The 26,877-nt window shown below is 44.1% G+C and overlaps 1 protein-coding gene across 2 annotated transcripts in view; it reads right to left on the bottom strand.

Annotated features, from left to right (window-relative positions):
- The window catches only part of SHB (SH2 domain containing adaptor protein B), an 85,662-nt gene that overhangs the window by 11,141 nt on the left and 47,644 nt on the right, over positions 1 to 26,877 (bottom strand). For both annotated transcript variants that reach the window (XM_086629636.1, XM_086629635.1), the window contains exons 4-5: positions 20,458 to 20,629; positions 11,172 to 11,291 (exon numbers count right to left, since the gene is read on the bottom strand). In XM_086629636.1, coding sequence (XP_086485762.1) covers positions 11,172 to 11,291; positions 20,458 to 20,629 — 292 coding nt within the window. The remainder of the gene's footprint in view (positions 1 to 11,171; positions 11,292 to 20,457; positions 20,630 to 26,877) is intronic.

Genomic DNA, 26,877 nt, shown 5'->3' with positions numbered 1-26,877 from the left:
GTTCAGATAAGGATGGTTTCATAGGACAGTCCAAAAAACTGAAAAAAGAATAATAACAACAATAATACTAACAAAAGAGCAATACAAAATGAGCGGTACAAATGCTCATCACGTGGAACATGGAGCCCAGCCCACTGGAGATCAGCGAAGATACGAAAAAGCCCCTCCCTCGGCTAGCTCCCCCAATATATATTCTGCAGGTGTGATGTCATATGGAATCAAACAGTCCCCTGACTAATCTGAGGGGGGGTGCCTTCCAAGTTTTCCTGTGAAAAACTTCCAAGTTTCCCCAGTCAAACTCAGGACAACTAGGAAGGCATCTTGTGAGCTAAACACCTAAACATAGTTACAAGTGAGAGATGGCTCTCCCCGCTGCACATCTACTTCCACTTCTTTCACCAGCCTGCTTGTGAGTAAGGAACAGTCCTAATATAAGGAGCTTACAACTAGGCATTTCAATGGCAGGCAGAGACTGGGAGCCCTGATCACAACACAGTTACCAGAAGGGGGAGAGTGTGAGTGAGCCAAATACCTACAACCCTGAAAGAATAGAGATAAGAGGAAACTTTCTCCCTTTCAGAGAATTCAATATGTGTGCTCCTTTATTTCATGTATTCACACATGTGGGTATACAGATACTCTGCCTGTCCCTTACCTATCCCTGTCACAAGTTGAGATATATCTGTCAACTATCCCATTTGCTGTAAGAGTCTACTGGAGAGCAACTATCTTTTCATATTTCATAGATCACCGATTGTCCATAAAAACATATTTCTTTTGTTCCTGTTGCTGATTCACTGCTTGATCCCAGGGAGGTCATTAACTCTCTGCCTTCATCCTCCTGCTCATACAACATACCTGTGCCACTTCTGGTTTCTGAACCTCTCCCGTTTGCCTGCCTGCATATTATGATGGTAAAGACGGAAAAGCATCAGTCCAAGGATACAATAGCAACAGCAGGCTTTACCAGTTATTGGGAGCAGGGGGAGAGGGCAGACCCCACCTTCCCAAAAAAGCACCAAACAGGGGGCTTGCACTCACTAGAGTTTACCCGCCAGTGAGCCTACCATGTCGTCTGCTCATGAATTGCTCTGAAAAGCTCATATGCTGCACAAAACACTGCTAAAGCGACACAGTCGCTGTTAAGAAACAGCTTCCCAGGCCTGCCGCACTTGCACCAGCTAAACCCACGGAAAAAAATAAAAAAACCCTACAGCCATGATGCCCAGCCTGAAGAGAGGGAGGAGGCTACAGCCAGCCAGAGTGCTTTTCAGATCACGTTTATTATTAAGTGAAAGGTGACTGCAGTTATTTGGAAGTATTTCATTAAGGCTTCAGCAACCAGTCGTAACTTTTAACTGATGTGTCTAAACAGTGAAGTAATCTCTCCTGGCATTTATTACACTTAAATAAAGCAACAGCAAGACATCACACTTGATTAGGTAACCACGAACAAGTTCAATAATCACTTTAGGACTGTAAGGGACAAGCCTCAAGTGTCTGGGCTATGAGCACTGTCCTGAGAGAGGACCGAGTTATGGGGAGGGGCCTAGTGTCTCTTCCCTTGTCTCAACCATTCCTGGAACAAGGATAAGGGAAAGTTCCAGAACTACAGGAACAGAAGCCAATAAATAGGGGCAACCTCTGCCGCACCAAATGTGCATTCTCTTCCCCTGTTGGTAGGTTTGATGCTGGATCCAAGACTGATGCTCTCTCTCTCTCTCCCCGCCCCCCCCATCTCTCTTTCTCTCCGTAAGGCTTACCTTGATTCTCTGTAAAGCCAAATGGCTTGGATAGATACAACTGCAGGAAGGCTGACATGTTTCAAGTGTTTGTTCTGTAGAAATTCCCCAAAGTTGATGTTTGGTTTTGGACTTTGAGCGTTATCTCACCTTTGTCCACACCGAGGGGATTTGTGAATCTGAGTTACCCTCCACTTTTTGCAAATCCTAGTTCTCCTGTTGTAACATGAACCTCTTCAGTTTGGTTGGTCAGCCTTACACCAATAGGTTTTACTTGGTTTACTGTGCCCAGCTGTGAGGCAGAACTTCCTTCTCTCCTCTCCATCAAAGAGTCTTCTAGCCTCTCATGTGGAGGGTTGTAGCTCAAGACAACTCCACTTGCTTTTACAAGTTTGACAACATTCTTTTTTGGGGGAGCTGGTTTTCACACAACCAACACACATACATGCGCTAAAGTCCCATTCAGTTTGCCATGAGACCACACAGCTATTAAAGGACTTGGTGCTCTACCGTGGCAATTCCTCTACCTAACAAGAAGGAGGAATGTTCTTAGGAACAACATTGGAAGAAAAGCAGAAAGTCATGAGGAAATCTGACAGAGGTGGGGAAACAGAGACACGTTACAGTTGAGAACCACTAAATCTTTTTATTTCAGATGTTCCTAGTGTTACAAAACTTTGACAATCAAGATTTAATCAAGTAGAAAAGTTAGAAAACTGAAAAGTAAATGTACAAGTTAGGACTGTTAAGTTTAATGAGTAACTATAGAGACGTCACTAGGAAATTACTGGATCTTTCTATGTATTATTTTAAACCAAGGAACCATGGGTACCTCATCACCCAGCTACTGCATGTTTCTATGTTTTGTTTTAAGAAGTTAAGGAAACTGTCATGGATACCAGTTATGCTGCTTGGAAATCCCCTTGCCCCTTCCCATCTTAATTTGAATATCAAGGATTCTAATTAGTAAAATTAAGTAGAATAACCAATGATTGTCATAGAATATTGGTAAGGTTATATAGCTAGTAAAACCAATCACTTTAAAGGTCAAAATTAAGAGCGAGAATAATATGCAATTTTATATAAAAGAACTCTGTTATATTAACAATGACTCAACAAAATAAGTGTATAAAAACCTATGGATTTTGATGCTAAGACGGACACAGTTGGACAGAGCTATCCCCCATGTCCCCCAGCACTAGAATAAAGGAGTGCCTGTTTATCTACTTTGTGTAGATGATTTTTCTTCCCGGCTGCTAACAGTTTTGCTGGTAACACTAGGAAGCCTTTGTTCTCCTCTCTCCTGCTTCTAGGAAGTAAAGCAGCCAAGGACGTTGTGGGAAAATAACTGAAATTGGGGAAAATGGAGAAATATGGCTTTGCAAAGTTCAGCTCAAAGGCTGCAATATTAGAGCAGCTTTGAGGTGAGACACGGTTGCTGCTCCCAGGACGGACACAGCCTGCTGGTTGGATGGAATTGTCGTGGGTTAGGTTGAAAACTACCCCCCCACACACACAGCCGGTCACTCCCCCTCCCCCACCCCCAGGAACGAGGGAGAGAATTAAAGGATAAACGGGAAACCCGTGGGTTGAGATAAGAATGATTTAATACAGATGATTTAATACACAGGATAGATGCTCACCACCCCCTCGTATGCGAAGCCCGTCTCGTCCCGAAGCTGCAATCCCGGACGAACGCGAGGCCCCGAAATAGAGAGGCGCAGAGAGAGAGAGAGAGAGAGAGAGGAGAGAGAGAGAGAGAGAGAGAGAGAGAGAGACAAAAGAAAGAAAAACAGCAGAGCAACAGCGCAGCAAGCGCAAAAGAGCAAAAGTGCAAAAGAGCCAAAGCGCAAAAGCCCTTCTTCCCGGCTGATCCTCACTTTTATACTGGGCATGACGCTGCATGATATGGAATACTAATTGGCCAGTTTGGCCCTCAATCTTAAGTTCCACCACAAATCACAAGGGGAATCATGTCTCCCTTGTCCCAGCTATGCTCTCCCCTTATCCTGCCGTGTTTCTGCACTCCGGCACACTGAAAAGTCCTTGGAGTCTCACGTCCAACCACAAACATCAGCTTGCTATCAACATTCTTCTCAGAGTGAGCCTCTGAGTAAAACCAAAACACGGAGCAGTTCTGGCTGTTAAAAAAACTCTGTCCCAGCTAAAACTAGGACAGGAATGAGCAATGTCCTTGAAGTGGGGAGTTGTACAGAGGTACCACGGCTCATCCCTGTTATCAGGGGCAAAGAACATCTAGTGAAGATAACCGTCTAATTGCCATCAAGTAAGATGGATCGCAGCAATAATGGTAAAATCTTGTCCCTTAGTTGAACTTTGCTCATTATAATGTCATTATAATACCAAAACACACCTCCACCTCAAAAGCTGCCTGCCTCCAGGCTGTGACCACCTCTCACTGAGCAAGTGCCCTGAATTTCTTCTAGCCTATGCCTTTAAATCGAAGCGAGAAAAATTTACACCAATCCTAACAAAGGTATGTATGACTAAAGTCACTCAAGCTCCACCTGAAAGTAAAGAAATAGCATAAAAACAGCGTAAAATGGTGAAAGAGAAGGAGGATGTTAGGGAGAAGCCTCCCATCGAAAAGTCTGGGATCAGTCCATGTGCTGGACCTCTCTTCTCCCCCCCACAGGGACGCCTATTGGGTAAGAGCTCTGTGTTAGGCACATGTACTTACTAACACCTTGCTAGCTAGTTGATATTATCACTAATCAGTTCTGGTTTTATATTATTCCAAATCAAATCTGTTTTCACAGTCAGTCTCTATCACCGACTATCTTTGAATCTGTATTCTGTCACGAGTATATGTAAAAACTTGTATATATAAATTAAGTTTCCGGAAACTTCAATTATTGACATAGAGGATATAAAGGATTTGTGCCGTTGTCACTGCCTGTGCTTTTTTGGGAAAGGGGCAGACTGGTCAAATTGAGAAAGGCTTGAGGTAGCCCCCCATTCTGTCCCTATCGACACAATAATGCATCTTAACATGACAGACGTGCTCTTGTGAATCACATGTGAATAGAAACATCAGCTCAAGGACATAAAAGAGCAGCAGTGGTCGCAAACCCCAGCCCGTTCCCTTTGGTTCCAACAAGTCAACAGAAGGAGCTATGTGCTTTAATGAAAATCAAACAGAACCCAAACAAATATGTCCCAGGCAAAGGGTTATAGGACAACCTTGCTCTATAGGGCTTTCACAGCACTGTGCAACAGCTCACGTGGAACACAACACCTCTAGTTTCTGTTGCACCAGCACATATCCTGACACTGACAGAAAGCATCAAGCATGCAGGTGGAAGGGAAAGACAGGCTTCAAGTAGAGGGGGAACTGAAAATAGCTAAGCCCTTCAGTTCTGACAGAGAGTAAAAGCTCCTGCTCTCTTACACCTCTCCAGACCACTTAAGATATGCGGTGTGGCACACAGTGGCCTCTGGCTAAATGCTGTGGAAAGCCTGAGGAGAGGTATGCTTGGGCCTGCTGTAATTTGGAGTGGATCAGGCTGCAAAGCACTTGATCTAGAGACCTTTAGGGTCCCATGACATAACAGGCAGCCTTGAAGCATAGCTGAGGTTATTCTGGCATTTCAAGTCACAAGGTCAGAGCTCAGTCACAGCCTGCCTGTGTTAAGTCATGCTGTGGGTTTTTGAATCAATCCACTGAAGGGGTGGGATTAAATTCTGAGATGAAGGCATAAGGGAAATGTCCAAATATGTAAAGCCTGCTGGGGAAGACTTAGAGAGTGGCCTAAGAGACACAAGGGTCTTTACTGGCTGTGATAGGTATCTATTATGCCTATGGACCTAGCAGCAAGACAAATTGAGATTCACTCATCCATTCTGGGAGACAGAGCTACAGTTACAGCTAGCAATAAAAGTCCCAGTTCTTCCCGCAAAACATACTGCCATGGGGCTGGCAATCAGGACACCCCTTAATTTTCAAGATAAAGAAAATGCACTGACATGAAGGCAGAATAAATAGTAAGGTGTAGAGATGTCGTGGTTTAGCCTAGCCAGCAGTTAAGCCACCACGTGGTCACTCGCTCACTTCTCCTCAGTGAGATGGAGAGGAGAAAAATGTAACAGAAGGACTGAGGGTCGCGACAAGAACAGAGGGAGCACCCACTGACTGTGGTCCCGGGCAAAATGGACTCACCTTGGGGACAAAATCAATTTAATTTGTTAACAGCTCATTCAGAGAGATTAACAAGAAACAGAAGCCAGACCTCAAAAACACCTTCCCCCACCCCTCCCTTCTTCCCAACTCTACCTCCTCCTCCAGCAGTGCAAGAGGACAGGGAATGGGGGGGTTTGCAGGTCAGTTCATCACGTGTTGTTTCTGCCACTCCTTTCTTAAAGGAGGAGAACTCCTTACACTCTTTTCTCCTGCTCCAGTGGATCCCCTCCTCATGGGACAGTCCACAGACTTCCCCAATGTGAGACCTTCCCACAGGATGCAATCCTTACCTATCAGATTGTTCCAGCATGGGCTTCTTCCCCAAAAAGTCACGGCTTCTTAGGGAGCTGCCACCTGCTCTGGCATGGGGTTCTCCATGGGCTTCAGATGCCTCTCCGCCTTGTCGTCAGCCTCCAGCAGCTCATGGAGACCATTCTCTATGACTTCCTTCAGGCACAGGCGTTTCTGCTCCAGCATGGGGTTCTCCAAGAGCTGCAGGTGGATCTCTGCTCCACTTTTAATCTCCACGGGCAGCAGGGGGGCTGCTGCCATCTCACCATGGGCTGCAGGGGAATCTCAGCTCTGGCACACATCCTCCTGCTCCATCTCCTCTGTCCTTGGTGTCTGTGTGGCCATTTCTCTCAGGTCTTAGTCCTCTTGATGAATCTCAGCAGTCACAGCAAGATGATGTCTTCCCAGAGGCTGCCCCAGGAGCGGGACACATTGGAGCTCTCCACGCTGTGCCACTGTAGCCATTTCCAGTCAGGTAGCGGTGGTCCAGTGTGGGCAGCTGCCTGCCTGGGAGGTCGGGGACCAGCCCCCCACCTCCCCTCTCTCTTCAGTGTAGGTCCAGCCTCTGTTCAGACTCCTTTGTCCCCATCTTAAATAGGGCATTCCCAGAGGTGCTGATGGGCTCAGCCCTGGCCTGATGGGATGGGGAGGGTCTCACCTGGCCAGAGGCTGGTCTTACTGGTTCTGGAGCCAGGGAAGCTTTTTTTTTTCACAGCTACTTACAGGGGCCATTTCCATAACCCCTCCTGTGCTACCAAACCCCATCACATAAACTCAGCATGTTAAGCTGATTTGGAATAGAATCACGAAATCTGAGGCTTCATGCTATTGCCTGTATTCCCTGCAACCTCATATGATCAGCTTTAATTTGCATAGCAATGAATTGGGTTAAATCATGGCAAGAAACATTTAGAACTACAGGCAGCTTCAAAGACAGGAGTTGCATATTAGCATATGCTTGCACTCTCTAACATTAGTGTCACTGAGTGCTTCCTGAGATGTCATTCCATGCAAACACAGGCCATACAGTGTGTGCTAAGCAGAGACATTGTACAGTCCACCTCAGAGTAGGATACAGGGCAAGGACCTAAGACAAGTTTCAGCAGAAGCAAGAAGCAGAGTCCAACCAGCATGGACATTCAGGAACTACTCACAGAGAGGAGCTGATTACTTTTTCCACTGCAGTATTTACCAAATACACAGCTGGGGCTCAAGAACCATAACCTGATGAAGTTATTGTAGGTTAATGAAACCACTGGCAATGTTCCACGTTTATAACAAGAGTAAATTACACATGGCTAGTCAGACTTAATTTTGTGCCACAGCTTTACTAACAAGTATTCCCCATAAGTACCATGTGTATTTATAGTGTTGTCATGGTTTGAAGTTGCGGGGGGAAGGTCCGGGTGGTAGAAGCTGCCCATCAGACCGGACTCCCATGCCCCCTTGGGGCTTGAGCCAATCGGTGCCTCTGTGAATTGCCCTATTTACGTCGGAACAAAGGAACCGGAAAGGTGTGCCTTTGCCCAGGAGCGAGGAGAAGGGAGGGGCGCCCCGCCAGTGCCCGCCCCGTTGAGGATAGCAGCGGTGGAGCCGCTTGGGGAACTCGGGGAGAGCCCCGCTCCCGGGGTGCCCACCGGGCCGAGTTCACCCAGAAAAGACTGAGATCTGAGAGAAACGGCCACACAGATCATCCAGGTCAATGAAGATGGAACAGAACATATGCCACAGTTGAGTCCCCCTTGCCAGCAGCCCCTTTGCAACCAGTCCTCAGTGGAGCAAGCAGAGACCCACTCGCAGCCCGTGAAGGACCCACGTCTAGAAGACATGCCAGAGCCAGAGTACGGTACGCATCTAGAGTCCGTGGGATGACCCCCGCCGATGGGGAGATGCTTTGTTAAAGGAGATGCCTGAGCCTGAGAAAATTGTGAATCATGGGCACAGGTCGAGGCGCATTTACGCATTTTGCATTTACGCATCTAAGCCTGTACGGAGGCGCATTTCAGGTCGATATGACGACCCATGCCAGAGCGCATTTAAAGTCTGTATGATGACCCACGCCAGAGTGAGTGGCTACAGCTCCTTAAAAGTCCAGGACTGGTAAAGCCCGCACTCGGGGCAATCCGATGGGGTAAGGATTTACCTCCTAGCAGGTAGGATTCACGCTTTCGCCGTGAGTAGGGGATCCACTGGAGCAAGGGACAATGGTGTAAGGACTCCGTCTCCTTTAAGAGAAGCGGCAGTAACAACTTGGAATGAACTGACCTGCACTCCCCCATTCCCTGCCCCCCTGCGCCGCTGGGGGGAGGAGGTAGAGCCGGGAAGAAAAGGTAAAGGGGGGGAGTGGTGTTGTTTTTAAGATCTGGCCTTGTTTTCTTGTTATCCTCTCAAGTAACCGTTTTTGTTTGCTTTTCTCTTCGTAGGTAGCTGTTAATAAACTGTTTTGCTTTAAGAACACAGCCTCTTTTGCCCGGGACCATGGTCAGTGGGTGCTCCTCTGTTCCTGTCTCGACCCTCAGCTCTTTTATTATATTTTTCTCCTCTCCACTTTACTGGAGTGGGAGAGCTGCGTGGGGTTTAGTTGCCGGATTGGCCTAACCCACATCAGTCTTTTTTGGCACCCGAACAGGGACAGAGGAGCACCCACTGTGGTGCATTCGGCTGCTCCAGCAACTGTACCCTACACAGTCCCCTCTCACCCTCCCACACCTCATGGATGAGGGAGAGAATCAAAGAGGAAAAAAGAAAAGAGACCCGAGGGTTGAGACAAGAACAATTTACTACTACCGCTACCAATATATATATATACACAGATATGTACAAGGATAAACATATGCAAACGAGTGATGTATGGTGTAATTGCTCACCACCCCTTGACCGAGGCCCGTCTCGTTATGAAGCTGCAATCCCGAAACAGATAAAACTCAATACCGCTGTGAAATATGTTCATTTGATTCGTGTCAATATGGGACAACGGGTGTGTTTATCCAAGATAAGTGATTATCTTCATTTAAGATCTCTGTGAAATGCAAAAACGTAAACCTGCAAAATGCCTCATGATGCTACTAACCAAGGGCCCTAATTGCGAAATGGGTTCACCTGATACATATCAATATAAAACAATGTTAGGGTCGCATAGTGAAATACGACCTTTTTGTATATGTAACCTTTAACCATTCTGTTTGCTCTTGTATAACTGTAGCCCTAGAGAAAGCAGAATGGTATGTATATAGTTCTCGCTTTTTGCAAAAGCCATCTAACATTTTGGGTTTTTTTTCTTTTTCTCTTTCTTCTTCTTTTGCTTTACTGCCAGTTGCAAGCTGTTAGACAAGAGGGGCCTAGGGGCCTGTATGCGCTTAATCTCTAATCTCGCTTAACCACTTTTAAGTTAGCTTGCTTAAGTCATGTATCTGTAACTTGCATAACTTTTGTGTAAGATAAGCAGGAGCCAAGACGGAGAACAAGGACGATCCTGATGACTTCGCAGAGCAGAGTCATGATGACTTGGCTAATTTTCTGGGGAGGTGAAAAAGTCATCACGAGGAAGACATACAGCCTTCATCCCTGAGACCCCTACTCATGACCACCAGGAGACACTGCGCACGCACAGCTGGGGGGGTTAGGGGTGGAGACTATGGAGATGACTTCTCCGAGCCTATTGTAATAAGACCACCTTTTTCTTGGAAATAATTGAGAATATGTATTAGTAAAAGAAATATAAACCAGAAATAGGAACTACATGGTGTGCGTCTTGGTGGAGCGGAGACTCCCGGCGCACCCAGCGCTGTTTGCTTGCTTTTATCCGCCTAATAAATTGTAAACTTTAATTAGAGAATAGAATCTTAAAACTAGGTTGATGGATGCACTTCCACTCAACCAAAGTGGGGATATAAAACCAATGTGAAATTTACTGTTTAGATCATCAGACTAAACCAGAGTAGAGCAGATGTGGCCCTTTATTTCTAACGATCCTAAGAATGCAGAAAGGACCAGGTTTAGACCAGGTTTGGTGCTGTCTATGAAAGCATTACATTGTCACCATCAAGCATTACCCATCATCCCAGCATTAAAATGTGTCTCCAGAACAGACCTATGAAGAAAACATGTAAAAGTCAAACTATCAGGAGTAATATTAGTGAAAAAGGCAAGTAGGCCTGTCAGACCCTACCCTGTAAGAAGGAAATATGTTTGCATTTGTACAGCCTATACCAAAGAAGGAAACAAAATTCTGTTTGCATTTGTACAGCCTATACCAAAGTCAAGGGGCTTCTTGTTCTCCTGCATGGAAAACCTGGAAGCTTTCCTCTGCTAGAAGTGCAAGTGAGCTTATGTTCCTGCTCGTGGCAGGAAGGTTGGTCTAGATGATCTCTGAAGGTCCCTTCTAACCCAAATTTTCTATGATTCTGTTCTAAGATATGTCGAAGTCAATATTTGTAACGTACTCTGATCAGCCTAAGGTAAGTGAGGCAAGTTCAAAGCACCACTGACACTGGAGCAATGCTCATTTTCTAATTCTGCAGATATTTCATCCTTGATCCTGGGCTTTTCACTTTCAAGAATTGTACAAATACAGTACAGCTCTAGTAAACTACAATAAGCCTTCATTCCATGTATGAAGAAAAAAAGAATAAAATCCCCAAATAATACAGTTGCTTATTCACCCTGAAGCAGAAGCAGCAGGAGCATTTCAAATCAGAATTAGAAAAAAAAATCTAAGTTTATTTATTTAAATGAGCACCAAAAATCTCTTAAAATCCCTAAATTGCAAGGACATAATTAATTGACTGTCACTATACATCATGCAGACTGACAATCTCAAACTCTCAGTGCCCTTCTGAGTGGAACCAGTGCAGCAGACTAGATCATTTTCTCTTCTTGCACCAGAGAAGTTATGGGTTACAAATTACATTTATTACGTTTTACTGACAAGTACTTACTTCAGTGAAAGAGAATAGTCATGCTTGCTTGTTTGACTATTTCTTACAAGGTAGCTACACTCTTTACACAAACGTAACAGGTTTTCTGCATCCGTTCGACTGATTGCTCCATGATACCATCTAGGAAAAAGCAGAGAGATTAACAGACACACATACCCCAACTCATACTCCTTTCACTATGTTGTTTTTTTAAGATATGATGAATGGTTAATATCACACAGATATCTTTAAGATCTACCATATTATGGATAAAAAGCACATTGCTTGCATTATCTGAAGTTAACTTTACAACTTGTAGAGGCCTGTAGCTCCTGTTGGCTGAAGGAAAAACCTTAGATCAGGAGAGCATGCAACAGAATTTGTGTACATATTTATGTAAGAAATTCCCACTCAGAGCAACACATCATAATCCCTATCTTGTGAGAAGTAGATCCACAAAATACACATTTACTCTGTTTCATATCTGTGATAGCAGTATTTCAACAAACAAACAAAAGAACAAAAAGAAAAGAAATAAAAGCAAGCAAAAAGAAAATCACATCTGAAGAATATGAATAGTTAATAGTGGAAAAGATTTGTCAAAATAAATCTTTGAGAAAGGAGAAAAGTGATAACATGTGAAGGTCTACAATAAAGACATTTGTTGTAAACACAGCTGTGACAACTCAGAGTGCTTTAAGTAAACCTCTGCTGGATCTGTGGAGTGGATGTGATCAATTCAGGGAAGAAAGGAAATGGGCAGAGGAGGTGAGTAAGTAGTTCACTAAACTGATCACTGCAAACAAAAAACCTCCTCAACACATGCTGCTCTGTATCAGAAAGTAAAATCAGTCCAGTAGTAAGTGCTTTGACCCTTCCCCCAGATTTCCAGAGCAATGTAATGTGCCTGGCCCTCCACTGCATCAATCACATCTCTTGAGGAAGATCTCTCGCTTCCTGCAATTGCCAGGTGCACTTTGAAGCACGATGAGACACTATCATGCCTGCCTAAGCAGGATAACGCATACATCAGCAGTGCTCACTCTCTGTTAACACCAGGAACTGTCACTGGCCTTGTGCAAAAAGGTGTTCTTCCATTTGCTCTAATTTTATTTCTCTGCTGAACATACTCTAAGGGAGATGTTCCAACTAAAAGGTAAGTGAATAAAGACCAGAGAGATCCCTTTGTCAGAAGTAATATTCTTAACTACCTTGTGCTGAGGTATGCTCCATTGTCAAATCTAATGAATGTGCTAAAGAAAAGCTGGTGCTCAAATTAAAAATTCATTGTGCCTGGTTACAGCCAAAGTCTGCATTAGAGAAAGCTAAAAAGAGGGTTATACTATTGTATGTTCAAGACAGATTTGTAAGAGAGGCCCTGACAGCTCCATCACTTCACAAAAAAACCCTGAGGCACAGATGCGAATGTTTTCAGGTAGTGTTCTCCCTATCCCCCATTAGATATTTACTGTTGAAGGGTATTTCTCAACAAGCAACTTAAAGACCAAGTTAGAATCATAGAATGGTTAGGGCTGGAAGGGACCTTCAAAGGTCATCTAGTCCAACCCCCCTGCAAGGAACAGGGATATCTCCAACTAGATCAGGTTGCTCAGGGCCCCGTCCAACCTGGCATTGAACATCTCCAGGGATGGAGCATCCACCACCTCTCTGGGCAACCTGTTCCAGTGTTCTACAACTCTCATGGTAAAAAATTTTTTCCTAATATCCAACCTGAATCTACCTCCCTCTATTTTAAAACCATTACCCCTTGTCCTATCACAACTGGCCCTCCTGAACAGCCTCTCCCCATCTTTCTTGTAGGCCCCCTTGAGGTACTGGAAGACCACTATAAGGTCACCCCGGAGCCTCCTCTTCTCCAGGCTGAACAGCCCCAACTCTTTCAGCCTGTCCTCATAGGAAAGGTGCTCCAGCCCTCTTATCAGAAGTTGTCTTCTGAATGTAAGGGAAGAGCATTAACACTAAGTGTAAATCAGAAAATGGATTTGGGAGAATCTAAAAATTATTGAAATTAGCTATAAGTAGTTTTTCTTTCTTTTATCCCCAAAGGGCCAAATAAAACCAAAATAAAATATGACCTAGACAAAACCAGGGAGATACCTTGGACTCTGGTGTTCAGAGGGATGTACTTCATATTGTTGTGGTTTAGCCCAGTCGGCAGCTAAGCTACCAGGCGGCTGCGCATCACTCCTTCCCTGAGCCTCAGTGGGATGGGCAGGAGAATGGGGAAAAAAAAGGTAAAGCTCATGGTTTGCGATAAGAACAGTTTAAAAGTACAGCACAAAGAGAGAGAAGGGATAATAACAATATTACTAATAAAAAAACAATACAAAACGAGTAATACAATTGCTCATCACAGCTGCCCTCCCTTCCAAGGCAGCTCCCTCAATATAGACACTGAGCATGACATCATATGATATTGAATATCCCCCTGGTTACTTTGGGTCAGCTGCCCTAGAGGTGTCCCCTCCCAGTTGCCTGACAAAACTCTATCCCAGCCAAACCCAGGATACATATTTTTCAGATCTAGTGTTCGCCAGTTGGCAGAGAGGTTCATGTAAAAAGAATCCAACACTGGTTCCAGGAAGCAAAACCTGCTTTTAAAACAGTTGGAAGAAAACCAGCTAAACATGAAGACAACTGCTGATGGAAGAACATCTGAATCAGAAGTGACACCTGGAAGCTGTTTTGGCTACAGCTGAGAGTAAACAGCAGTATTCAGAAGTGTAATTGCTTGTGAATCATATGGTCATCTAAATGGGACACTCAGATTGCTCCTGTTCCAGCTAGCTACAGAGATAAACATAGTGCTATAAGCAGCTTCAAGTTCCTGACCAATTTGCTGTTTCGAGTGTATTGGGCCTGTTTGCTCTAGGTGTGTCTATTTTTCAAACATCAACATATAGGTATTTGTTCAGAAAGGACAAAGACTGAAATGTCAATGATGTGACCACAAACCAGTGAAATGGCAACTTGTGAAAGATATCAATGCAAAAGCATGGGACATAAAAACCTGAAGACATGCATGTCTTCTAAGACATTCTGGAAAACACAGGCACACAGTGCAAACCTGAAAGAAAAATACAAACATTATTACACACTTTGATCGCCGCCCAGGATTGAAAGCATCCTGATTGTGGTTTATAGAATGTTCTTCCTGATGTTCCTTACTTCCTCAATAGTTAGGTTTCGGCCACTAAGTGGCCACAGCTCCACTGAAGACAGGACATCTGCATACAGTAAGTATAATCAGCTTTACAGCTCATATAATGCAAAACACTACTCTGTTTCTGACTTGGTCAGAGCAAAAGAGGAGATCACCAGATCTGGTATTTAAGCCTGGGAGGGATTCACTTTCAGTAAGAGAATGGAAACAGCAGAACACGCTTTCTTCTAAGGGCAAGTCCTGCCTGACTAATTTGGTGGCCTTCTATGATGAGGTTACAGCATTGATGGATAGAGGAAGAGCAACTGACATCGTCTACCTGAACTTATCCAAAGCATTTGATACTGTCCCACACGACATCCTTGTCGCTAAACTCGAAAGACATGGTTTTGATGGATGGACCACATGGTGGATAAGGAATTGGGTGGATGGTCGCTCTCAAAGAGTTGTGGTCAACAGTTCAATGTCCAGGTGGAGGCCAGTGATGAGTGGTGTTCCTCAGGGGTCGATACTGGGACCAGTGCTATTTAACATCTTTGTTGGAGACATGGACAGTGGGATCGAGTGCACCCTCTGCAAGCTTGCAGATTACATCAAGTTGTGTGGTGTTGTGGACACACTGGAGGGAAGGGATGTCACCCAGAGGGACCTCAACAGGTTTGACAGGTGGGCCTGTGAGAACCTCATGAAGTTCAACAAGGCCAAGTGCAAGGTCCTGCACGTGGGTCGGGCCAATCCCAAGCACAAGGACAGGCTGGGCGGAGAATGGATTGAGAGCAGCCCTGAGGAAAAGGACTTGGGAGTGCTGGTGGATGAGAAGCTCAACATGAGCTGGCAATCATAGAATCACAGATTCATAGAATGGTTAGGGTTGGAAGGGACCTCAAAGATCATCAAGTTCCAAGCCCCCTGCCATGGGCAGGGAAATCCTCCACTACATCAGGTTGCCCAAAGCCTCATCCAACCTGGCCTTGAACACCTCCAGGGATGGGGCACCCACAACTTCTCTGGGCAACCTGTTCCAGTACCTCACCACCCTCAATGTAAAGAATTTCTTTCTTATATCTAACCTAAATCCGCCCTCTTTCAGTTTAAATCCATTGCCCCTTGTCCTGTCACTACACACCTTTGTAAAAAGTCCCTCTCCAGCTTTCCTGTAGGCCCCCTTTAGGTACTGGAAAGCTGCTATAAGATCACCGCGGAGCCTTCTCCTCTCCAGGCTGAACAGTCCCAACTCTCTCAGCCTGTCTTCATAGCAGAGGTGTTCCAGCCCTCTGATCATCTTCGTGGCCCTCCTCTGGACTCCTTCCAGTAGCTCCATGTCCTTCTTGTGTTGGGGACTCCAGAGCTGAACACAGTATTCCAGGTGGGGTCTCATGAGAGCTGAGTAGAGGGGCAGAATCACTTCCCTCGACCTGCTGGCCACACTTCTTTTGATACAGCCCAGGATACGGTTGGCTTTCTGGGCTGCTAGTGCACATTGCCGGCTCATGTTGAGCTTCTCATCCACCAGCACTCCCAAGTCCTTTTCCTCAGGGCTGCTGTCAATCCATTCTCCGCCCAGCCTCTACTTGTGCATGGGATTGCCCCGACCCACGTGCAGGACCTTGCACTTGGCCTTGTTGAACTTCATGAGGTTCTCACAGGCCCACCTCTCCAGCCTGTCAAGGTCCCTTTGGATGACATCCCTTCCCTCCAGCACGTCCACAACACCACACAACTTGGTGTCATCTGCAAACTTGTTGAGGGTGCACTCAATCCCACTGTCCATGTCTCCAACAAAGATGTTAAATAGCACTGGTCCCAGTATCGACCCCTGAGGAACACCACTCATCACTGGCCTCCACTTGGACATTGAACCGTTGACCACAACTCTTTGAGAATGACCATCAAGCCAGTTCCTTATCCACTGAGTGGTCCATCCATCAAAACCACATCTTTCCAGTTTAGAGATAAGGATGTCATGTGGGACAGTATCAAATGCTTTGGATAAGTCCAGGTAGATGATGTCAGTTGCTCTTCCCCTATCCATCAATGCTGTAACCTCATCATAGAAGGCCACCAAATTAGTCAGGCAGGATTTGCCCTTAGTGAAGCCATGTTGGCTGTCACCAATCACCTCCCTGTTTTCTGTGTGCCTTAGCATAGTCGCCAGGAGGATCTGCTCCATGATCTTGCCAGGCACAGAGGTGAGGCTGACTGGCCTGTAGTTCCCTGGGTCTTCTTTTTTCCCCTTTTTAAAGATGGGGGCTATCTTTCCCCTTTTCCAGTCATTGGGAACTTCACCAGATTGCCACGACTTCTGAAATATGATGGATAGTGGCTTAGCCAGTTCCCTCAGGACACGTGGATGCACCTCATCAGGTCCCATGGACTTGTCCACCTTCAGGTTCTTTAGATGGTCTCGAACCTGATCTTCTCTACAGTGGGCGGTTCTTCATTCTCCCAGTCCCTGCTTTTGCCTTCCGTGACTTGGGCCATGCCGCTAGAGATCTTGCCAGTGAAGACTGAGGCAAAGAAGTCGTTGAGAACCTCAGCCTTCTCCATATCCTGGGTGGCCAGGTCCCCCATTTTCTTCTGGAGAGGGCCTACATTTTCCCTAGATCTCTTTTTATCACTGACATATCTATAGAAACCTTTCTTGTTGCCCTTGATGTCCCTGGCCAGATTTAACTCTATCAGGGCTTTGGCTTTCCTAACCTGATCTCTGGTTACTTGGACAATTTCTCTGTATTCTTCCCAGGCTACCTGTCCTTGCTTCCACCCCCTATAGGCTTTTTTTTTGTGCCCAAGTTGATCCAGGAGCCCTTTGTTCATCCATGCGGGCCTCCTGGTGTTCCTACCTGACTTTCTCTTTGTTGGGATGCACCGCTCCTGAGCTTGGAGGAGGTGATCCTTGAATATTAACCAGCTTTCTTGGGCCACTCTTCCCTCCAGGGCCTCATCTCATTGTACTCTAGCGAGGAGATCCTTGAAGAGGCCAAAGTCTGCTCTCCTGAAATCCAGGGTAGTAAGCCTACTATGCACCCTCCTTGCTTCCCTAAGTATCTTGAATTCTACCATTTCATGATTGCTGCAGCTAAGGCTGTCCTTGAGTGTCATGTTCCCCACCAGCCCTTCACTGTTAGTGAGAACAAGGTCCAGTGTAGCACCTCACCTCATTGGTTCCTCTACCACTTGGAGAAGGAAGTTATCATCCATGCATTCCAGGAACGTCCTGGATTGCCTGTGCCTTGCTGTGTTGTCCTTCCAACAGATATCAGGGTGGTTGAAGTCCCCCATGAGGACCAGGGCTCGTGAATGTGAGGCAGCTCCTATCTGTCTGTAGAAGGCCTCATCCACCCAGTCCTCCTGGTCAGGTGGTCTGTAGCAGACCCCTACTACTACATCCCCTGTCCCTGCTCTGCCTTTAATCCTAACCCATAAGCTCTCAGTCGGGACCTCCTTCGTCCCCAGGTGCAGCTCCATGCACTCTAGCTGATCCTTGACATAGAGGGCAACTCCTCCTCCTCTTCTTCCTTGTCTATCCTGCCTAAAAAGCCTGTACCCTTCTATTCTGACACTCCAGTCATATGCGCTACCAGCCCAGAAAGACAACCATATCCTGAGCTGCATCCAAAGAAGTGTGGCCAGCAGGTCGAGGGAAGTGATTCTGCCCCTCTACTCTGCTCTCATGAGACCCCACTTGGAATACTGCATTCAGCTCTAAAGTCCCCAGCAAAAGAAGAACATGGAGCTGCTGGAGTGGATCCAGAGGAGGGCCACGAAGATGTATCAGAGAGCTGGAACACCTCTGCTATGAAGTCAGGCTGAGAGAGTTGGGACTGTTCAGCCTGGAGAAGAGAAGGCTCCGCGGTGATCTTATAGCAGCTTTCCAGTACCTAAAGGGGGCCTACAGGAAAGCTGGAGAGGGACTTTTTACAAGGGCATGTAGTGACAGGACAAGGGGCAATGGCTTTAAACTGAAAGAGGGGAGACTTAGATTGGATATAAGGAAGAAATTTTTCAGAGGGTGGTGAGGTACTGGAACAGGTTGCCCAGAGAAGTTGTAGATGCCCCATCCCTGGAAGTGCTCAAGGCCAGGGTGGATGAGGCTTTGAGAAACCTGGTGTAGTGGAGGGTGTCCATTCCCGCGGCAGGGGGGTTGGAACTAGATGATCTTTGAGGTCCCTTCCAACCCAAACCATTCTATGATTCTATGAAATGAAACAAATTCATTTAATTCCTCTGGGTCCATGAGTTACTAAGTTCATAGTTACAGATGCTTTAATCACAGGGAACTAGAAGTGTTTTCTGGATATATTATCACACCTTGGTATTTCTGCCTGTTTGTGAAGCTTCTTAACCTACCTATTAGAAATCCGCTTGTCAGTTTGCATGCTTCCTTTCCTCTAGATCTTGCACTCCTCTCTACAATAACAGAATCCATTTTTGTAGAGAAAGATGGGATGCCTTGGCATGTGCTGTGGAGATGTCTCATGCTACTAAACCTTGAGCACTTTGAATGATTATGGATAAGCTAAGGTACAACAAATGTAAAGTCTTCTATTTTCTGACACATTATTGTTAATTGTGCATTCTTTTCAGGTTTGATCTTGCATAATAAAGAATTGAAAAGAATTTAATTTCATTTCACCACCTGAATAACTAAAGGAAGCAAAAATAGCTCTGCAGTTTTCAGTTGTTATTATCAGTTGCAGTTATATATAACTGCAGTTATGCCAAAAGGGAGAACTACACAACAATATGAGTCAAAGTTAATTAACAGATGCTCAACTTATTGAAGTATTTCAAATGTATTTTAGGGGGTATGGTGGGCTGGAACTACCCAAACCTGAGGACCAAATTTTATAGTCAAATTTATAGACTTTTAGTTATTTACCTAACAGAGTCAGTGAGTCATTTCACAATAGTGGTTGCTACTTCCTCTGTTGCAGATAAGCCTACAATCTGTCAATGAGCGGATGGTTCAAAGGCTGAGCTTGATTAGATGGAATAGGACACCATGCAGATGATGTTATTCTCTGTTTCAAGCTTAAGTTTCCAAGTTCTGCATGTAAAAATAGAATGTCCAAGGAGAACAAACTTCTGGAACTACCTTCTCTCAGATGCAATTGATAGAGAGGATTCTCTCCTACTGAAGATCAAAAGGATTGCTAATCCTCCCAATATCGCTACCATTCAGGAACAAAGTATTCTCATAAAAATCCCATCCATGCTAAATAATGCTTATGCTCTCCCTCTTCTGTGAAAATAAATTCTGCATCTAACTTAGAATGACAGTGTCTGGTGTGCGACTGCCTTCAGGGATTCAAGACACAGCTTGCTCACTTTACCATGAGAATCTATTGGACTCCTCAGTGCTCACAAATATCATTATGACTGTGTAAATAATAGGTCCACAAGAAGATTTTTCTTTCTTTGTGTAACAGGGTATTCTGGCCCCTTTTATGAGGCTGCACCTTTGGTATGATACAGGACAGTGAGTCAATCCATCACAAAAGCTAGTCTGTTCAAATGGTTCAAAGGGTAACAATGAAGCAGGACAGAGGCCACCCTTGTGGATATCAGACATTCACTCCAGGGAATTCCTCCAGAACTTGAGTTTGGAGCTGACAAAACTGCTTCTAAACATCAACCTCAAGTTTGACACCACCAGAGTAGAAATAACAGTCTCTTTTCTGAAAGCTTTGTAAGTGGTCTCATCACTCTCTCCCTGGAGCAGTATTACAACCAGATGCAAGGCACATCCAAGGTACTAGAAACATGCTATTCAGCCACAGAGATATGGAATTTGTGCAGCTTTAAAGTACAATTTGTATATGTATGGTATAGTATACACCTGTTTTCGCTAATGCAATGTAATCAACATGGTTCAAACTGGAATAACTGCACATACTCGGAAGATAACATTCACTGTTCCTGAGATGAGTTTCCTGTTTAACTCTGTTTTGTCAACCGCAGAAGTTATTTACACTTTGCAGGATTAAGAAGAACAGTTTTCTGCAAGCACTAACACGGGGGATACTGAGGAGCTGAAGCTGGACAGCAGGATCTGGGACACTTGCTGCTCCTGTAAGTGGGAAGACAAAGAGCTAGAGAGCAATTACAGTGCTTACTTACATCTGCTTTTCCAGTTGAATGGTTGGATCTATTCTCTCTCCCAGGATCACACAAAATTCTGGACTGCCGTGTTTGATGGGTTTAAAGCCTCCTCCAGGTGCTCTTAACTGCCTGCGCTCGTCATTTGAGGGAGAAGGAGATGCTTGCCATTTCTCACTTCCATTAAATTGGGCTGCAAGATACACAACAATTACCTCTCCAGGCAAAGTTAACAAGGACCAAAATAGCCATAGCACTTAGAGAGGTTTCACACTTCCCAGGGAGAATAAACATGCATCCACGAGCATTAAGATGTAGGGGTTTATCTACAAAGTTGTATGTATTACATAAAGGCACATTTAACTATGCAAAATACAGTCCTATACTCTCCTGCTTTTCCAGTAACAAAATCCACACTCTTCTAATCCTGTCACTATAACTAGTGTTTATCTTAACATTTGATACTTTCTTCCCCCAGAGATGATACTGTTAAGCAAGTAACAGTAATAAAAGACAGGCTTTCACTCACTTGCCATAATTACAATAACAAACAAGTGAGAACATCAAGGATCCAGCTTGCCTTAGTTTATGTGGAATCATCCTAACATCTGGGTGTAAATCCAGACAGATAACACCCATCTATCCACATCAGAAATACTGGTAAGCAGCAATGAATTGAAAGTGTATCCATTTACACAATGCTAGCACAAAGCTTTTGTCTTGAAGCACTAGGGTACAAAGTGATGAGAAGGGAAAATGGCGTTTGTTAGTTTCTCTCACAAACTGTATTATTCCAAGAAAAGCAATATTACTTACTATGCAAAGCTGTAATTTCTTAGAGCACTGCAACACCTAGTACGTAGCAAAGCACATACTAATGATGTCAGCATCCTCATTGCATCCTCATTCTACACTTAACTACACTTACACTTACAGATTCTACATATCTATAATTTAAAAAAAAATAAAGGACAGGATATTAACAGAAACAGTGAAAAGAGCTACCCACACCACATTTCTGACTCTCAGTGCTTCTATGGTTTACTACTTCATCAAAAACTCGCAACTGCAGATGGATTATTATTTTGAGGTCATCTACTGGGGACCAGGAGGAAAAAACTTCACTGTCCAGGAGGAAGACATGACAATGAACACAAACACACAAAGCACAATCAGCTCCTCTATGAGTTTCAACAGTAATATCAGAGAAAATGTCATAAGGACAATTAAAGGGACTCCCTACCACAGCATGCTGTAGATTTCACCCATTTAAAAGTCCACTTACCATAACACACAAACAGTTAGGCTTGTGGCTGGTAGTATTAACCATTTTAAAGCAACACTACACAACAGGAAGACAGCTGCAATGTTCAAAAAGATAATGCATACAGAATAGAGATGTGTTGACATGGAAAATGTTTTGGAGAGGGTTTTTTTGTTGTTGTTATTTTTATATGCTTTCCTCATGGGGCTTAGGACACTTCGAAATTCCTCCTCTACTCAGAGAAAGTAGGCACAAATTATTGCAAAAATTGGGCAAATGTATTAGATAATATTCTGAACTATGCATGGCAGAAATATGGTGGTTATTTCTTAAAACGGAAACTAAGATTTAACCTCAGTACTGGATAATGAAAGCTGATTAGCATAACAAGGAGAAACACTGTATTTGTGTACTTGCCAGTTATATATATGAACAACATTATTATTTCGACTGTAAGAAAAACACCTGGATGTAATTTGGGAACTCTGTGCATACTAGTGAACTTACTGTTAGCTACTGACCAAGCAACATTTTCAGACATGAAAAAAACAATTTCACAAACCAAACAAAAATCTGTTCTGATTGTAAATAGCAGTATCTTCACAACATGATGGTTAGAAGTAGGATCTGTTCTCCAAAAATAGCACACACAGTTAAACTTCAGATGCTTTTGAAAGTTTCTTGGTATGAAAAGCTCAGACATGTCTCTGGTCTCCAGCTCTATTTCTTTTTTTTTTTTTGTGAATTAAATCGGCAGGAAGAAGTAATCTCAAAGGGATATGCAGGCAGATTAAACTGACCAGCGTGATACCCAGTCAGACACTAGCCCACACAATGTTGTTATCAGGACTGGGTTTCGGCTGCTATAAATCCCCTCTTAACCAAAGCTGCAGTGTATACAGAGAAGGTTCAGAAGCTCAACTCCATGCAGCTGGGAGTGTAAAATTTTCTATTGCTACGGTAATTCTGTTTATATACCCATTACAGTTATGGGACTGACTGCATACCTGATTCTTTCTCACTCTCCATGTGGCCGCTCTTCCTCTGCCCTGTAGCTTGTGCCATACCTTGCTGGTGGTGGCATGTCAGAACTCACCTGCTTCCAGCCCCCCAGGGTCCTAGGCACCAGCTTTCTGTGCAACAGCACTTGTAGCCAGCAGAGCTGACCAAGTTTGACATCTACAAATCCTCATTCAAGAAGTCCATGATCGGTGCTGAATACTACTTCCAGATGGCACTATTCATGAGAGGGCCACTTACTTTGTAACACATTACTAAAATGGGCTCTACAGACTTCACATGCATTTTCTTTTCGCAAAGGTTTGCTATCTCCACATGACAGCCTGGAAAGTCTTGATTTCTCACACACTTAAATGGGAGCCAGTGTCAGCCTGACATTCCTGAATGGGCTCTCCGGTGCAGCTCTCTCCTCCAGTCAGACTTATGTACCAGAAGCTACTTCGTTCCTGTCGCTTTGCCAACTTCAGCTCTTCTGGGCAAAACAGTTTGCCCAGCTCAGCAGGAGGTCTAACAAGACCTGCTCCCTTCCCATAAAAGTAATCAAAACCACATTTCAGCTTCAGCTGTACAGCCTCCAATGAAACACAACTAAATTTTTTTGTAAAAGAACTCAAGCTGCAGACAGTCAAACTGGTGCACTCCAGCTCTGCTACAAAGAGATGCATCTTTCAGCACTGCAGTTAAGAACAGAAGTCCCTGAAGAAAGCTATACACAGCTTGCTCCACAAGTGTCAGCATGACACCAGCCTCGGCTCCATTCTTCAGAGCCACAGTGCAGACATGCTCCCTTCAACCTAGCAGATTTCACAGATTGTGCACGCTTTAAGTCTGGTACATCTTAAACTCCAGTTTGGAGATTAACAGATTCTACCCATGCTTCAGCAATAAAACTTGAAATCATGGCAGAGGAATAAATACTTTCCTTAAAAGATCTGCATGAGTAATTAATGAACTTCATGATAATTCTAGCGCTGCTTGCCATTTTGGTTTGTTTCCTGGGTCTGCCACCTGACAAATCAAAAACATTCACTGCATAAATCCCTGTCTGCACTTTACATCACAAACATCTGTTGTTTCCTTCAGATGAACTTCTCAAAATAGGAAAATTTTAGTACAGAGTTCTTTCAGGTTCTCAGCTTCCACAACTCGAAGTAGTTGGGGAATGGTAGTTGTGGGTCAGTAAAGTGGAACTTGACTATTGCTAGAATTTCTAATACCACTTAGAAATTGTGGTCTTCAGAGAAATCCACCTCAGCTAAGGACTGAAAAAGAACCTCACCTGGTCCAGCTACATTAGCTAGCTATATTACAGAACCAGAGTACACAATGAGCCAGAAAAGCACACATCTCAGCAGAGGGTCAATACTTCTCCACTGCAAATTCCCACTGTTTCTAACTCAGAAGCTGGACCTCTTCTTTCCTTATTTTAAACATTTATAATTCCTAGGAGTTAGACTAAGCATAGAGACACCAGATGAGACAGCAGCTTGAATCTATGCTTGCAGCCAATCCTTACGCATTCCTTTATAACGAATAACCAGGCATCTAAGACATACTAAGTTATAGTGAATGACAGATGCAAGCAAAGAAATACAACTGATCTCACAAAATGTTTGCTCTCTTAGCATTTTAAAATAGAACTCTGCATGATGAACACATAAGGAATTCAACTATATCATAATACTTTTTAGTTAAACTTCTTTTTAGTCTTTGTAAAGCAATATTTTAATTTAGTGAGCTTTCATAGGAGTTAACTAGAGTTAACTAGAGTTAGAACGTTTACATATAGGCCAATCATAAAATCTCATATTGGATAGATTGTGCCTTATTAATTTACAGTCATATGTAGACAAAACAAAAACTACAAATGAAGAAAAAGAATTGACAAAACTAAGATTCTTTTTTTTTTAAATCAACACTCAAAAAAAAAAAAAAAGAATTTACCTGATAAAGACCAAAAAAGTGGGCATGAAGATGACTACAGAGCTCAAAGACTTTACAAACATCAAATGAGTTGTGCACAAAAAGGTATGCAGTAGAAACTAATCCATTTGTTCTCTGGATTCGATGAATTAAAAATCAGCCATTTCATATAATATGTACAACACATGAAGAATAAGGTCTAAGATTTCCATAGGCACACATATGACTCTTAAGACAGTAACTATTAAAACTCATAATTCCATTTCTGTGGCCACCGTATGGCTAATTGAGACATCTGTAAAATGTGATCTCGCTGCAGAGAGACATATACTGGTCTCACAGCTTGTATCTCAGTGTTGCTAAACAATGAAGTTTCTGGTTTAGGCATTTTGCATATTTTGAAAGCAAAATGACTTCTGGGTAGCGCACAATCACCATGACAGTGATAGGGAGCAGGTGTCTGAAGGTAGGAGAAGAGAAATCCCGAGGAGATGTAAGAGGGTAACAGAGTGGGACCAGGTGCCAGGTAGCAGGATGAATGAAAGAGTCTAAATATAGATGCAGTTCTGTAGGACAAAAGAAAGAGGAAAGGAAGACCAAAAACAAGAGAAAGAAACATGGTCAAGATGCAGATGTGGTGGCAGAGGGAAAATGGTGGTAAATGCTCCAGAATCAGGAATGGAGAACAGAGAAATTCCCTGGAAAATCACGCAGAAAGCAGCTTAAGACCCACTGCAAAGGCACTGCCTGTGGCTCTGTACAGCCCCTTCACGTGCTGTGGATAGATTGTGGATCCTTCCAGGTAGCAGACACCCTACCTCTACAACAGAGTTACTGTGGGCCATGCTGCTATGTAGTTAGGTTCATCTATCAGGAGATGGAGGCTCTAGGCAAAGGCAGCATTGCTGCCATCTGAGACACATGAAAAGGAACAGAAATATCTGCTGAACTGGAGCAGACACCGATGCCATAAAATAAACCCAAAGCAGAAGGCTTCACACGCATACATCAGACTCAGCATCTGCAAAACAGCCATTGCAGCACTGGAAACCTAGTGGCACAGGTCTCTGTTGATTAGCCTATCTTGACACACAACAGATATCCCAAACCATAGCCAGGATCTCACAGCCAGGTGATCTCCCAGCACAAGTCTTGCAAGCATTTTAATTGGTCCAGCAAAGGGCGATGAGTCAGCTCAGGCAAGCCTCAAGCAAAGCCTGCTTCCATCAGGCAGAGTTCAGCAGCAGAACTGTATGTCCTACGAGAAGGCACACAGCAGGTTAGACTTCTGTGTTGGAGTTCATGCTCTTTAGGAAGACAGACTACTGTACCTGCACAGCATCCAGCAAGAACTGGATGATGGATTACATCCACAATGGAAGGAACTATCAGCATAAGCTTAATGAGCCTGGAACTCTGCAAAATTATTAACAGCTTACATGCCAGAGCAAACCATGCTGCTGGGAAGTAGAAATCAGTTTTCTTTAACCTCATTTTCTATTCCATAGGAACCTAAAAAGAAGAAAGGGGATGCTGAGCAATAGGTTTCTTTTTAAGCAGCTACCTCAGGTTCATCCATGTGTCTCTTGCTCCCATCCACATTTCACAGGATGGATATTGCAGATGTCAGCTTGGCTTGGAAACAAACCCAAATCAACTGCGCAATCTCTCTCACAACAGATCTTCATTGTCCTTCTCCACTGTGCTAGAAGAGAAACATATTTCTGACACCCATGTCTGCCTACCTACTAGGAGATCAGGTCAGAAACACCCCAGAAGGGTATTGTCACATTAGGCTCTGTTTACAGAACAGTACCCCTGTATAGCTGTGCAGAGAAATCATTTCTCATTTCTGTAGTGTGCGAATATCACAGAACACAGAATTGCAAAATCATAGAGTAATTCAGGTGGAAAGGAACCACGCAAGGTGTCTAGTCCAACCTGCAGGTCTGCTATGTGATCAGATCAGGTTGTCCAGAACTTCATCCAGTCATTCCCAAGATGAAAAAATCTAAAGATGGAGACTGCAAAAGCTCCCCAAACAATTGTTTCCAATGCTAGAGGGTCCTTGCATAGAAAACAAATTTTCCCCATATTGATTCAGAACCTCTCCTGATTCAACTTGTGTCTTATCTTCCCATCACACACCTGCTCATTTGTGAAGACCTTGGCTCCATCTTCCGATGGTATTGATTCCTCATAGGTATTGGAAAGTTGCTAATACATCCCCCCTA

This window comes from Tauraco erythrolophus, chromosome Z (genome assembly GCF_009769465.1).
Source record: "Tauraco erythrolophus isolate bTauEry1 chromosome Z, bTauEry1.pri, whole genome shotgun sequence".
Taxonomy (NCBI): Eukaryota; Metazoa; Chordata; class Aves; order Musophagiformes; family Musophagidae; genus Tauraco; species Tauraco erythrolophus.
This window is presented reverse-complemented; position numbering and strand designations above follow the sequence as displayed.